At 32.5% G+C, this 14,668-nt stretch overlaps 1 protein-coding gene across 1 annotated transcript; it reads left to right on the top strand.

The window, feature by feature from the left end:
• Positions 1-2,251: 2,251 nt before the first annotated feature.
• On the top strand, positions 2,252-13,614 carry LOC143059668 (uncharacterized). The gene is made up of 8 exons (XM_076233207.1): positions 2,252-2,362; positions 3,049-3,249; positions 4,268-4,331; positions 5,640-5,783; positions 6,559-6,624; positions 10,964-11,074; positions 12,462-12,623; positions 13,485-13,614. Exons 1-8 carry the CDS (start codon positions 2,360-2,362, stop codon positions 13,514-13,516), a joined length of 783 nt encoding a protein of 260 aa, XP_076089322.1. The 5' UTR covers positions 2,252-2,359; the 3' UTR covers positions 13,517-13,614.
• Positions 13,615-14,668: the final 1,054 nt, after the last annotated feature.

Here is a 14,668-nt window from a genome sequence, read left to right as displayed (position 1 = left end):
CTTTCGGGCTTTCGTGTTTTTTTGTTTCAAACTTCACTGGAGATGCATTATTTGCCTAAATATTCATATCATAGTACTTAATCCATGGATTTATGGCGGAAGCTGGCTGCTAGCCTACCAGTCTAAACTCTTAAAGTTTTGTCTACAAAAACCTCACAAGTGACACTAGAATAAAAACGGTTCAAATGGCAAAATTAAGTACGTAGTTGACGGTGCATTGAGAATCCATGATTTCGAAGGTATATATATTGCAAATCCTAACATTGAATTTCGTGATTTCGACAAAAAAAAATTAAGATACATCTTATTTATTTTGTCTGAAACCATTAATTAACCAGCATCGTTTTAAAATTAAAAAAAATAACCCCAAAAATCTTGAAAAACAAAAAATATTTTGATAAATTAAAAGTTTTTGTTGTGAGATTCGTACGTCAGTCTTGTGTACACATGTTTTCGCCATTCACATACGGTATGTCTCAATCTCAAGATATCACGCGTACATCATGAAAGTGTCATGGTCATGCGAACCAAATAAATAATCTAGATAATCTGTGCACGAGTGAACAGAGCAGAAAAAGTAGAGTGATACGAAAAACTGTCTGTCTTGACCCAAGAAACATGCAAGACGCAGCGGCATATGCATGCACATCGGGTTTCATGGCTTTCTTGAGTGTTTTGCATTTGACTTTTAATGTTTCTTTAATTATTATTTATAATATTACATATCAATATAGTTATTATTTTACAACACTTATTATGTATGATCAATTATGTCATTAATATGCCAATCATTCATTGTTAATGAGTTTGTGCTAATAAAATATTTGTATTGAAGTGGGGGGGGGGGGGGGGGGGGTATATTTTTTGTAACTTTTTAGACAATTGTTTTGTGTGGCATCTTGCTGTATGTTGTTTATATTTTAGCACCTATAGCACTTTTATGCCAGTTATTTATGGTTCCATAATAATGCACATTTAAAAAAGCACCAGACTCTGTTTAAGTACATTCAAATAAAAAATACCTTTCATCGTATACAGATATTAAATCATATACTATTTTGTTTCAATTGGTATTGTTGAGCCGCCAGTTAAATCTCGAACGTGTCCAATCAGACTTTTGCTGCTACTTTATTGACAAGCAAACAAGATTTAGAAGACATAGCAAACAGTACCGACTATATATATAGGAGGTGGATTAAGATCGTTGGGTTAACTTTAATTACTTCATCTAAGCTCTGGTGTATAGTTCTCTCATGGCATATGACAATCATACCACGTCTCCATATTTTCATAAAGGCTGGTCAGTTCGAGCTCAAAATAATGTGCATAATTAATGTGATATTCCTTCCTACTGTAATGCTATAGCATCGTGAGCTTGCATCTAATATTTACCTTCATCAGGTGTGCTTTGGAATAAAATCATACCACACATACCCCTTTTTCAAACTTTATATTAATAGCTTTCAAAACAAAAATTGCAAAACACACTTAATAACATAGGAAAATATATGTTTAAAAATTTGGTACGCTGCCAACCCCTTTCTTGATTTTCGTTCATCAAGAATGCTCCAAACCAACTATCTATAGAAAAAGGATCTTTAAATACTTGTTATACATACAAATTTAAGGGACCATACGGAACAACCAAACCCATTGGAGATCAAATTTGCTTAAGGGAGAAGGAACCTTTTTTCCTTAATCATTTTGAATTTTGACTTTTAGATATAAGTCACTTCTTTTGGGGAGGATGCCTTCCTTTCCCTTGTTTACATATTTCATTAACCAAACCAATAGCCAAGGGAGTAATCGGCTTGAAGAAACTCACAGTAGCTTGTACAATGATTTTAGAAACTTGCATACGAACACACTGCACTATTGATACTTCAAACAGCAAGGAGCAAAACATGCAACCTTAAATAGTAATACTACTATGTAGAATTAAATCATGCACAGACACTTTTAATTCGAATATGGTTATTTGGTTTTCAATAAATATACACAAATGACGGAAATAAAAGTATAAGTAACGATACAATAATCTTATTTCGACAGAAATGTATTGCTTCACTAGTGTGCTTGTTTATAGATGTTTCAAATAATGTGCTGCTATTACATATCGATTGTTGGTTACTTAACGTTCAGTGGCAAATATTTAATGCATGTTCATATCAATCCTGTTTAAAGTATCATTTTGACTTATTTTGAAATTTGCGTTGACTATGTGATCATTGAAGTCCTCGGAGCAGGCGCAGTATAAGTTTATCTCGTTAGGTTATACATAAATAGAAATAAATTTTTGATAAGACCTTCAGTGTCCTGAAATAACATTTGGCAGACGAGTTTATTTAGACTGCTTAAAATGGTAAGATTATTGTATATAGAAAATATGAAATGAAGACAATCTTTATGTTTTGTTTGGTTTATATATTGTGTTTGACTGATGCTAATTGTATGCCACTAGCAGCGAGACATGCACATTTTCCTGTACGTAGATTTTTGGTTAAATGTAAATGGAATTTGATGCTAATTTTAAATTTTAAAAGCGCTTCGGACGCACGAAATATTCAAGTGTTGTTTTTGATTTCAAGCCAATAGAAACGAGAAATATACACATATGTTTAAACATGCAGTCACGTTCAGTTTGAAAAATAGCCACTGCATGTATGCCATATAATTCTTAAAATACTAGAATGACTTAAAATGACAGGATTATCTCCTTGTAAGCACCCATAGAAAACATAAAAATGTTTGAAATGTGGGAATTTTAAAATAAATAGTCAAGACGACCTTGTATCCAATTTATTAGACAAACTTGTATATAAAATGAGTTTATAGGAAAGATGTTTCAAATAATGTGCTGCTATTACATATCAATGATACCTTCATTTTCTGAAGAAAAAAATACTGTTTAAACCCTATCAAATGGTTTTTATTCTACTCATGCAAGCTATAAATAGCTATTGGCACAATTTTTTGAAAAGTTCGTTTTTCAGTGCTTCCCAGTCTCAGCTATACAATTCCCTTTTAACAATGTAACATTTATTTCAGAATATCATCGCATTATCTGTATTAAGTCTGTTCGTAACCCTTTCAAAAGCATACGACTGTGTTTGTCCTACTGAAGGACCGTTGCATGTGTATACTATACATTATACCAAAGACATGACCCAGATTGTAACAACAACAAAAGACTGTTTGAGGATTGAAGCCTCTTATACAGGGGGCTATAGTGTCGTTATTAAAGGAGAGGTAAGCTATATTAGATGTTGTATGGAACCTGCAAGGCAATAAATATAGAAACAAGGAGATGTGGTTTGATTATAGGCAACCGTATGGCCTTCAACAATGAAAAAAAAAATCATACTAATGGTTGGCTATAAAAGACCCAAAAATATATTTAATTACAATTGTAACTCGATTTAACGCCAGATACAAAATATATATTTATCCTTTTTAATTTGTTTTTATACGAAAATGAAAAGCCACTGACAATCACATTTGCATGAAGCGCGGAAGTGAATCCTGTTAAAAATGGGATCATTACTTGCTTTCATTTTGTATGAATTTTCAAAAAGACTGCATTCAATTTTGAAATTTGATATAGAACAATATATTTTGTTTCAATTTATTTCAAATCTGAAATAAAGTTTTAAACTTTAGCACAAAAACTTCAGAAGAATTTTTCTAGTGAGAAGAACAAAGACGAAAGCAGTATAATTCCACGGTCTGTCAATTATACGTCAAATAGCTAAGTTTACTAATGCTGGTAGAGTAAGACTTTGTTTGGTTTGCTTTTTTTGTTTGTATAAACGTTTGCTCAATAAACTTATCATAGATACCAGGACTTAATTTAGTATATACGCCAGACGCGCGTTTCGTCTACGAAAGACTCATCAGTGACGCTCGAATCCAAAAAAGTTAAAAAGGCCAAATAAAGTACGAAGTTGAAGAGCATTGAGAACCAAAATTCCTAAAAGTTTTGCCAAATACAGCTAAGGTGATCTATGCCTGAGGTAGCATTGTAATTAAGATTGACTTCTGCAAGCAATATATAAGCAGAGTTCAACCTGTTTATACATATGATATTAAGATTTGATTGGACGTCATCCCAAATACAAAGTTCTGTACAATATCAAGTTAACCAAAGTCTTACTCTACATGCAATATGAAATTATCTCTATCTGTATAAAAGGGATCACATAGGTATGTTTGAAGTTGTGAATATATTGTTAAAAAAATGTGCAAACAATATTATTTTTGATTGTAGATAGGCTTCGTGCTCCGTGGTGGTAATCAAATTAATAAAGACTGTACGTCAGAAACCATGAAAGGTGATCTATGCCATCAGCTTCTTTTTCCAGAAAATATTCAAAATGTAGAGATATAAGAAGTATGAGTATACCAATGAGACAACTCCATCCAAGTCACAATTTGTTAAAAGTAAACCATTATAGGCCAACGCTCGGCCTTAAACACGGAGCCTTGGATCCCTCCATTAAATTGAATTCCCCTATTCCTTTATTCACACAATATTGTTTTGTATACTACTCAAGAATCTTTCACGTGTTTTTAATTACTCTATTTTTTTCTTCAGAGTAGAATATAGTAAATTTCACTTTCCATCCGCCGTGGAAAACTGTTTAGATCATATCAAAATCATTTGTTGCGCATCTTGTACTGAATGAATTTTGCCTTCTTCGGAAATAAGAATGATTGAAATACAAAATTAAGCGTCCGCAAATCCGCGTAGTTAAAGAAGCAGATACATATGAAATTTAGAAGTTCCAAGTTTAAATGTATGGAATTGTATTGTACAAAGTGAGGTTATAGGCGTTCTTATTTTGCCTCTACGGAGGAGACTCTTTTACCATTTTCCTTGTTTTCTTTCAAAACCGGTTAATCTTTTTTATACAAACACTTTGCTTAGCTATTCGTTTTAGGTAACTTTTTGTCATATAGCTCAGGAACTTTCAACGTGTTTTTATATATATCCATGGCTTTCTGTTTCAAATAAAATTGAGAATGGTAATGGGGAATATGCCAAAGAGACAACAACCCGAACAAAGAATGTATAGATTTAAGCTTGCCTGGTAAAGCTAGGTTCACACTGCCGATCAGATCAACTCGATCAAGCCCGATCAAGACAAATTACGTGATCGGAAGACTGGTCTGACTCAATTGACAAGGATGTTCGGGATAGTCTACCCTACTCGTCATCGATCTGACCATCTACCCGAGAGATTATCTTAGTCGAGCAAAGGTCGAAATGATCGAGTACTGATCGGAAATTATGTTGTATTCCGACCAATCTCGATCTCTGCATGATCCTTTCCCTATCCATTCGACCGCTACTCGACGAATTCCCGATCTCTTCTCGAGTGACTTGCTTCTCGGTCCTTACTCAATTGTTTTTGACATGTCAAAAACTCTCGGGTAGATGGTCAGATCGATGACGAGTAGGGTAGACTATCCCAAACATCCTTGTCGATTGAGTTAGACCAGTCTCCCGATCACGTAATTTGTCTTGATCGGGCTTGATCGAGTTGATCTGATCGGCAGTGTGAACCTAGCTTTAAGGTAATTACATAAAAAAGCGATTGGTTCTAACCAAATTTATAAGGTGTTATTTTCATTTACAGACCACCAAAGCATTTCCAAAAGATTTTTCTTCACCGATATGATGAAAGGAATGATGGAAGGGATGAAATCGTCAATGGGAGGAATGATGACAGGCGCTGAGAAGATGGCATGCTATTCTACATGTGGAGTATGCGATTGTGGAGGTATATTGTTATGAAAACGTATAAAATCTTCATTAAAATGCATGATAATACACAGGCTAATTTTGGGAGTTTGAATTGTCTATGCTTTATATGACGGACACAACTTCTGCAGTCCCAAACTTTTTAGCAAATGTTTTTCTATTCTTGAATTGTTTGCATTTTATCTTGTTAATTTTGTTCCCCTTAAAAAAAACAACGATTCAAAAGGCAGTTTAAATTGACCACTATTTTGGTTCAAAAGGGTTTATAAAAAGTCAACTTAGTTAGATCAAAGAAGAACTTTCATTTATATGAAATGTATCCAAATAAAAAAAAAAGTTAAGACTTTTGGATTAAATTGATACTCAAAATATTAGAGTTTGTTCCAAAATTTACACCTTTTGGAAACAAAGTATTGATAAAATAAGATCAAAAGGAAAACATGGTAGGAAAGATTTCCATATGCATGACACCTCTTTTGTTGAAGAAATATGCAAACAGAAACTAAAGTTTGGATATCAATGCACATTAAAAGTAACTCTTGACAAACGGTTACACAATGTAGACGGTTATACAATAACAACAGTTGTTTTTCCTCCTATACAATTTAACATAAACACAACTGTTGTTACGGTGTCTATCGCAGGAACATCCATTCGACCATTTCTCGATTTTCCATATATTTAGATTAAGAAAGATTAGCATGTAAGAAGTTCATTTGTATAACAATATGCTAACAGTGTATTGACGTGACTGTTATATATACAGACTAGCAACCAGTAATCCACCATTTCAGGTAATTGCTTCGATCGACAGCCATGCAAACTTTGTAAGGATTTACTCTGCTCCAATAACCAAATTAGTATGTATGATTCTTCTTATATATCTGAATATATCCTAATGTTTGTTATGGAAAACAAGTCTGCTTTTACATAAAAAGCATACTAGAAAATGAAGTGATTAAAAACTTTATTACTTATGGAAATTCAGGTGACAACTTTTGCACTCAGTGGAATTCCAAACTTGTCCCTGAGACGGTTCAATCCTCGGTCACAGTTGATCGAGAATCATTCGTCTCAACTCGACCGATTCCGTACCCTCATCTACCGAGAATTGCCGAATGGATCGCGAATATGTTCAAAGAACTACTTTTCAATATAGTCAGATGAGGCTTTACTTTTTTTTATAAATTAAATCATGAATGTGTCCAAATCTATTTTCTGCTTCACTTTACCTAAATAATCATTTCTGCAATGTTATTACATGGTGCAATTTGTTTCATTGAGGTACATGTTTCTATATTATATAGATTCATAGCGTTAATTATGAACACGAATTACGTACAGTTTTGATCAAACTTAAGTTTTAAAATGAATGATATTTCTTTGAGATACCCAACATCAAAGCCAGACAACAATACCAAACGCTTCTACTCAATCTGCGAACAAACAAACAACAAACATTTTGAAACAAACACCAAGTATACATATATCATATAAAAAACAAATACACCCTTTTTCGCGTCTTCTGACGAAAACTTTGATTAAAAAAAAGTAAACTACCACAACCTTACATGTAGATAAACTTTTACAACTTTGAATTGTGTTACTATTTAACGAGCAAAACATTTACAAGAAACTATAACTATCATGAGCTGAATGGATTACTCGAATTATAAACAAACTTTCAAATTCTTTTCTAATGAGTTAATTTATCAAAATGAAATAATCTGCCTGAAATTTTTGGCACTTTCATACAAAAACATATGACCTAACATGTAAATTTAGAGGTGACCAAAACAAATGCATACGTCTTTTTTGTTTAATTCACTGGGGTAAAGCTGATGACCGTAACTGCATTCACGGTCATCCCAAGATGTCGGATGAAAAATTAGGTCAGTTTCTATATTGTCTGTTAAAGTGTTTCTATATCATTTTCTTTACAAATCATACATTGAAACGATGTAAATTTATAAAAGAATCACTCGGAAATCACTAATTACTTCCGAGAAATGTGCATGAAATGGGAAATTCGATTTGAAAAAATCGCTCAGATGACCGTAAATCACAATCGAGATGACCGTAACAGAATCAGTGATTCATAACAAGGGTGACCGTAATTGCTTTTAAGATGACCGTAATTTGTAAATGATGACCGTAACTTTTAAAGGATGACCCTCAATTCTAAGAAATATCCGTGTTTATATAACTACCTTTGTGTATCAAATGATTAATCGTGTTGGTATAAACATATTAATATGAGAGTATTATCCTATAGGTAGAAGAAAATAAGACATGCTTCAAATGCAAAGATTACCATATGTATCTTTTTTACAGTAGAGGGTTTATTTTTTTTTTAATGAATTTTCAAAAAGACATGCAAATGAACAGGTAGGGAAAACATGCTTACAAAAGCGCGATAAAATGACACTTTACAAGTATAATGAAAAAATGCGGTGCACAGCCTCCATGCAACTGCTCGACAAAAGATTTTTTTTCTTCTGGGATTCCTGTTAATGACATATAATAAATACACATTTTTAAAAATGCCAATGCATGTACATCAATTGATATTATATCGTCTTCCATTTTGTCGTGCAAATAAAATAACAGAAATATTTTGAAAATATCATACGACTAAACTAGTGAAGGTGAGCTCCAGCAAAGGAGATCCTTAGGCAGCAACCATTTGATTTTCTAGGGGGGGCTATGGTTTTTTTTTCTGTACAAACTTTTTTTTTCGCCTGCGGCGAAAAACAATCTATTTTTTTCGCGACAAGTCGAAAACAATTTTTTTCTTTCAATTTTAGGGTTACATATAGTGGCAGCTGGGGGTGAAACAAACAATTTTTTTTTCTCAGAATCAAAAACAAATATTTTTTTTCTCCAAAAACTGGAAACAAACTTTTTTTTCCAAAAAAAACCATAGCCCCCCCCAGAAAATCAAATGGTTGCTGCCTTAAAATAGTCTTGTACGAATAGCGTATCACAAGGGGGAACGTTGTTGGTTATTTGTATATATACAGAAATGTTATTCATATAGTCAGGATTCTACTTCTTCAAAATTATCTCCCTATTACGCCAGTTCATGCTCACAATCGTAAAAATGGAAGCCACTGTAGGGATGACTCTCTGCCAATTTTGCTCTTGAAAACTGATAAATTTACCCACATAGCACCATTACGATCGATCGTTATATGTCAGTTATATTTTAAAAGACAAATGTATCTACTAGCTAATGAGCATCAGTTAATAATCTTGTCTGCATTGATTAAACTTAAAAAATATTGTCTGTTTGGATGTCAGGTGGAATTTTCGAAAATTCTTAAGCATTTAAAAAAATTCTAATTAAATATTTCGTGGAAGGGCAGACATTTTCAGTGGCTGAAGATTATAAACCCTAGTTATCACACACAAGAAAATCATATTTTTTCGAAGATATCCATTTTCATCATCCAAATTAAAAGACTGTCGTCAAGTACTTTTAGAAAAAAATAGCAATTCGAACACACCTATTCTGTTTTTGTGATTCATTAGACAGGTATTTCACTTGACCCATATATTTCATCTTTTCGTACTGTCATTTTTTTTACGTTATAAAAGTCAACCTGTAGCTTTGATATATAAAAATGATAGAATCTGAAGCGAGATGCTATATCAAATACTCTTGCTTTGTACGTTTTAAAGACAAAATATACACCCCAAACATGCCCTAACATAAAAAGGTGCACTCGATTTTCTCTTTTCGATACAATCGTTACCTATTTTTGGGAATTTTTCTTGATTCACATAATGAAAGGGCAGACACGAATATTTCTGAACTAAAAGATTGATATGTTCTCCGTCCGTGGTAAAAAAAAATCGGAGATTATGCATTTTCTACATCCAACTTATAGATACCCATGTCGTCGACTAGATATCTTATTGTTTTGCATTATTATGTAATAGATACATTGAAAACTTATGCAAATGGTGTTTTTAAAGTAAAACACTTCGTAATTGAGAAGAAAATTGTCGTTTTATTTGTTTCTATTAACTTTTTAAAATTTTGATACTATACCAAACATTACAGTAAACATTTATCGCTTTCTCGATAAACAAAGAGCTTCGATTCTTTTGTTCTATTTCAAAAGTGTTTCCGCCTGCATATTTCAAGACAAATTAAGATTTTAATCTGCCCTCTGGAACCATACACAGACTCGATTACCAAATATTCGTATGTATTATTAATGTTTTTAATGCTCCATTTATTGGCATTATGTTTTTCTGGTCTGTGCGTACGTTCGACTGTTCGTCTGTTTGTTTGTCCGTTTGTCCAGCTTCAAGTTAAATAAAATTGAAACTTAGTACACATTTTCCCTATGGTATGATCTTTTTAATTCTAATGCCAAATTACAGTTTTATCCCATTTTCACTGTCCAATAAACATAGAAAATGATAGTGTAGATGAGGCATTCGTGTACTAGGGACACATTCATGTTTCTTTAAATTTTCGTCGTATCGCTGTCAATTTGTGTTAAAATTTTAACGTCGTTATCAATAAATATTTCATTATTTACGAGAAATATGCAATTTACTATCATTGTTATAAATCCAAAATACGGCCAATTATATTATAGTTTAAAAAAAAATTATGAAACATATTTATATCCGCTAACCGAGCACCTCTTGATATCGACAAGCTCAACAAAAAAGCTTTCAATACAATACGGATATTTCTTAGAATTGATGGTCAACCTATAAAAGTTACGGTCGTCCTATATAAATTACAGTCAGTCTTCACAAATTACGGTCATCCTTTACAAGTTACGGTCATCTTTTTACCAATCACGGTCATCCTTGTTTTATGTTACGGTCATCTTGAAAATATTTTGATTATGATTTACGGTCATCTGAACGATTTTTTCAAATCGAATTTCCCGTTTCATGCACATTTCTCGGAAGTAATTAGTGATTTCCGAGTGATTCTTTTATAAATTTACATCGTTTCAATGTATGATTTGTAAAGAAAATGATATAGAAACACTTTAACAGACAATACAGAAACTGACCTAATTTTTCATCCGACATCTTGGGATGACCGTGAATGCAGTTACGGTCATCAGCTTTACCCCGGTGTTAATTGTTAAATTATGCTAATACTTAAATATCCTTTAATCACCAAGGCTTACAATTTCATGTTTTATTGTTTATATTACAAAGATTACCAGATAACTGACAAGACAACGACAAAAGCAACAATAGCACCGACCACCATGTTTACTAGCCCGTCTACAGCAGACACTCAATTGCCTATAACTGTGACACAAAAAGGTAACATACAATAAGAAAGAATATCACTGATATATAAATAAACTCATCATAGAAACCAGGACTAAATTTTATGTATACGCAAGACGCGCGTTTCGTCTACAAAAGACTCATCAGTGACGCTCGAATCCAAAAAAGCTAAGGTAATCTATGCCTGAGGTAGAAAAGCCTTAGTATTTAAAAAAAATCAAAATTTTGTAAACAGTTAGTTTATAAATATAACAATATCAATGATAATTCATGTCAGCACAAAAAAGTGCTGACTACTGAGCTTGTGATACCCTCGGGGAAATAAATCTCCACCAGCAGTGGCATCGACCCAGTGGTTTTAAATAAACTCATCATAGATACCAGGACTAATTTTATTTATATACACCAGACGCGCGTTTCGTCTACAAAAGACTCATCAGTGACGCTCGAATCCAAAAACGTTAAAATAAAAAGCCAAAATAAAGTACAAAGTTGAAGAGCATTGAGATCCAAAATTCCTAAAAGTGTTGCCAAATACAGCTAAGGTAATAAAACACTGGAACGTACATGTAGTAAATTAAAACGAAAGTAGTCAATCGATGATCAAATATCGTATATCAACAAAGGAGAGACAAATAAAGATAAAAAAAATCAAACAAAAAAAAAAAAAACAGATTAGGAGAGGATTGAGCATTTTAACGCCAAATCGTTGTGAGCTTTTTCAAAGTCAGGAGCCTGTAGTTCAGTGGTTGTCATTTGTCCCTGTCTGGGATATGTACCATTTCGTAAATTGTTCTATTATAGATTAGGCCGTTAGAATTTTCATTTGAATTGTTTCACATTTATTATGTCGGGGCCATTTGGTTTTTCTCTTTGTCGAAGGTCATAAGATTATCTATAAGAGCTTAGATTTATATCATTTGAACTCTGATGGAATGTTGTCTCCTTGTCAGTCATACTACGTTTCCTTTTATTTTTGTTTAACCTTCGGCAATTATTTCATTATATGCTGATATATAAAATAAACTTTAGGCTATTCTATTACATCAGCAACATTACTTCGTATTCTGTAAGTGCAGAATTGATAATTCATTCTCAAACGATAGATCTTATATTTTCTTAATGAATACCTGAATATTAAAAAAAATAGATAAACGTATTACCACCAGCTAAAACAGTAAACTAACACAAGTACCGAACTCCAAGGAAATTTTAAACAGAAAGTGCCAAACCAAATTGCAAAATCAAAATCTCAAAAACACAAAACGAATAGATAACAACTGAGATATTATTGACTTGGTTCATGCATTTATCTAGAAAATGGTGAATTTAACCTGGTTGTAAAGCTTGCAAAACTTCCCACTTGTATGACAGTCGCATAAAAATAATTAAAACGATGAATTAATTTTTGATTTCTAAGCTTCGACCAACAGCCCATGCCAAAGCTCGCCTTGTTTGAATGGCGGCTTATGTGTGGACAAAGACCAGAGTTATTTATGTTACTGTCAAAGTTCTCCACTTGGTTCTATAATAAATACTGGGAAGAGATGTGAATTGAATTTAAATTTACCTAAGACATTAAGTAAGTATTTTAATTTCATCTATACAATGTTTTCACGAATTGATAAACTGATATTGCCTTAAATTTATGAAAGTAGGTTTATATTCTAGTGGTAATGGTCTTGGCCGATTTAAGTTTAAAATTTTATTTCTGCACACGATCTTATCTCCTCCGAAAAAGACATCTCCGTACAACGAAAAAGAAAACCATCAAAAATTAATAGACACGAGTTTTAGATGTCAGACCACCAATTCACCAACTAAATTTTAGAACATAAAAGTAACCCCTCCCTGACAAAACAGCGTGCTTTTAGTTTCATTGTTTACTTCAACTAACTAAAACAGTTGTAAAACATTTGGTGGAATTGAAATACATCTAGACCAATTTGAGTCAAACTCTACTTATTTCAGAGTTTGCATTAAAATGTAAAATTCATGATTTACCTAGTATCTTAAAAGTTTAATTTAAGGTAAAATATTTAGAAAACTGTAAAAAAAAAATGAAACAAAATAGTTGAACAGTTAGGGATTTCAAATTCGATGATCTGACACCTGAAGCTAGAAACCAAGTGCTCTATCAGACGATCTCGATACAAAACATTTGAAAACTTTTATATTTCAAAGTGCATTTAATTTTGAATTGCATTTGCACCCATCTGTTTATGATCTGTCTACAAGATAGGATTTGAACATTCAATGCCACTAAACCATCAGTCATACTGAGTAAAAAACAAGAAAAATAAAAGAGGTTTAAAAAAAATACTTAAATAATTAAGTACTATATGATCAATAAATAACAAAGACAGAAAGGTCCACTCAACATAACTGATAGTTAAAAGTATCCTTTGTAGAATAAACAAATGTTTTATTTCTTATATTCCAGCAACACCATGGCTCCACATATTCGGAAAGTAGCAGCAGCATTTCAGAAATGTTTTATTTCTTATAACAAACAATTTGATGAGCCTGTCCAATAACTTTTGTTTATACGAAAGAATAAAAAGGTGAAAACAGCATAATTCATATTCAATATACCATACAGTCTATAGAAAAAAATGATGGTTTTCATACTAGTAGCTGTTGTTTTGCATGAATGCATTTCAAGAGCATAGTGGATGATACATGAATGGCAGGAGACGTTTACTCACGCTTCTTTTTTGAGTTTATACGATTCCATCAGATTTTGTTTGTTACATTAACTTAATCATTTGGCTGCTGGAAGTGTTTTAAAAAACCCAATTGACTTTGTATTTTTTTTAGATTCCAATGATTTATTTTGAGTCACACGCATATCGTGTCTTTTAACATTGTACATACCACCATAAGCAACAGAAAAGTTGACTGATCAAAATTTGCCTAATTATGATTCATCGCAGAGTGAACTTGAACGTAACAATTAAATCTGCATGCAATTTACAGTTATATTTCTCATTTATCTTCCCGCCACTTGATCAAGCCAAATACCTCTTTCCTGTTGACGTTGACGTTGACAAAACATACACGATTTTCAATCACTTATAAACACGAACGTTTTAAAATGATTGCCCATTGTTAGTTGATTAACATTGACAGACACTTACATTACACTACGGCGCACATAGCTTTATTAATTGCATATTTGGCTCTTGAATTAACTGTTAGAAAATTTAAATATATATTTTACTTTAGATCGATATAAGAAGATGTGATATGAATGCCAATGAGACAACTCTGCATCCAAGGCACAATTTGTAAAAGTAAACCATTATAGGTCAAAGTAGGGTCTTTAACACAGAGCCTTGGCTCCTGCCGAACAGTAAGCTATAAAGATCTATAAAGGGCACAAAATGGCAAGTGTAAAACCATTCAAACGGGAACACCACTTTCATGTCAAATTTATAGTTAATTTGCTTTTAAAATTTCAATAATGCTTTCTCATTTTTTGTCAGTGCAAATACCACATGTTACCGTGTAAAAACATTGTTTGATCAACAGAAATACAAACTCATTAATATACAAGGATTATAATTTTTTTCGCACCACGTCCGCTTCTTCGACATAAGACTCAAATCAATTTGGGGTTTTATA

This window comes from Mytilus galloprovincialis, chromosome 14 (assembly GCF_965363235.1).
Source record: "Mytilus galloprovincialis chromosome 14, xbMytGall1.hap1.1, whole genome shotgun sequence".
Classification (NCBI taxonomy): domain Eukaryota; kingdom Metazoa; phylum Mollusca; class Bivalvia; order Mytilida; family Mytilidae; genus Mytilus; species Mytilus galloprovincialis.
Note: the sequence above shows the minus strand (reverse complement) of the source record. Positions and strands in the feature narration are given on the sequence as shown.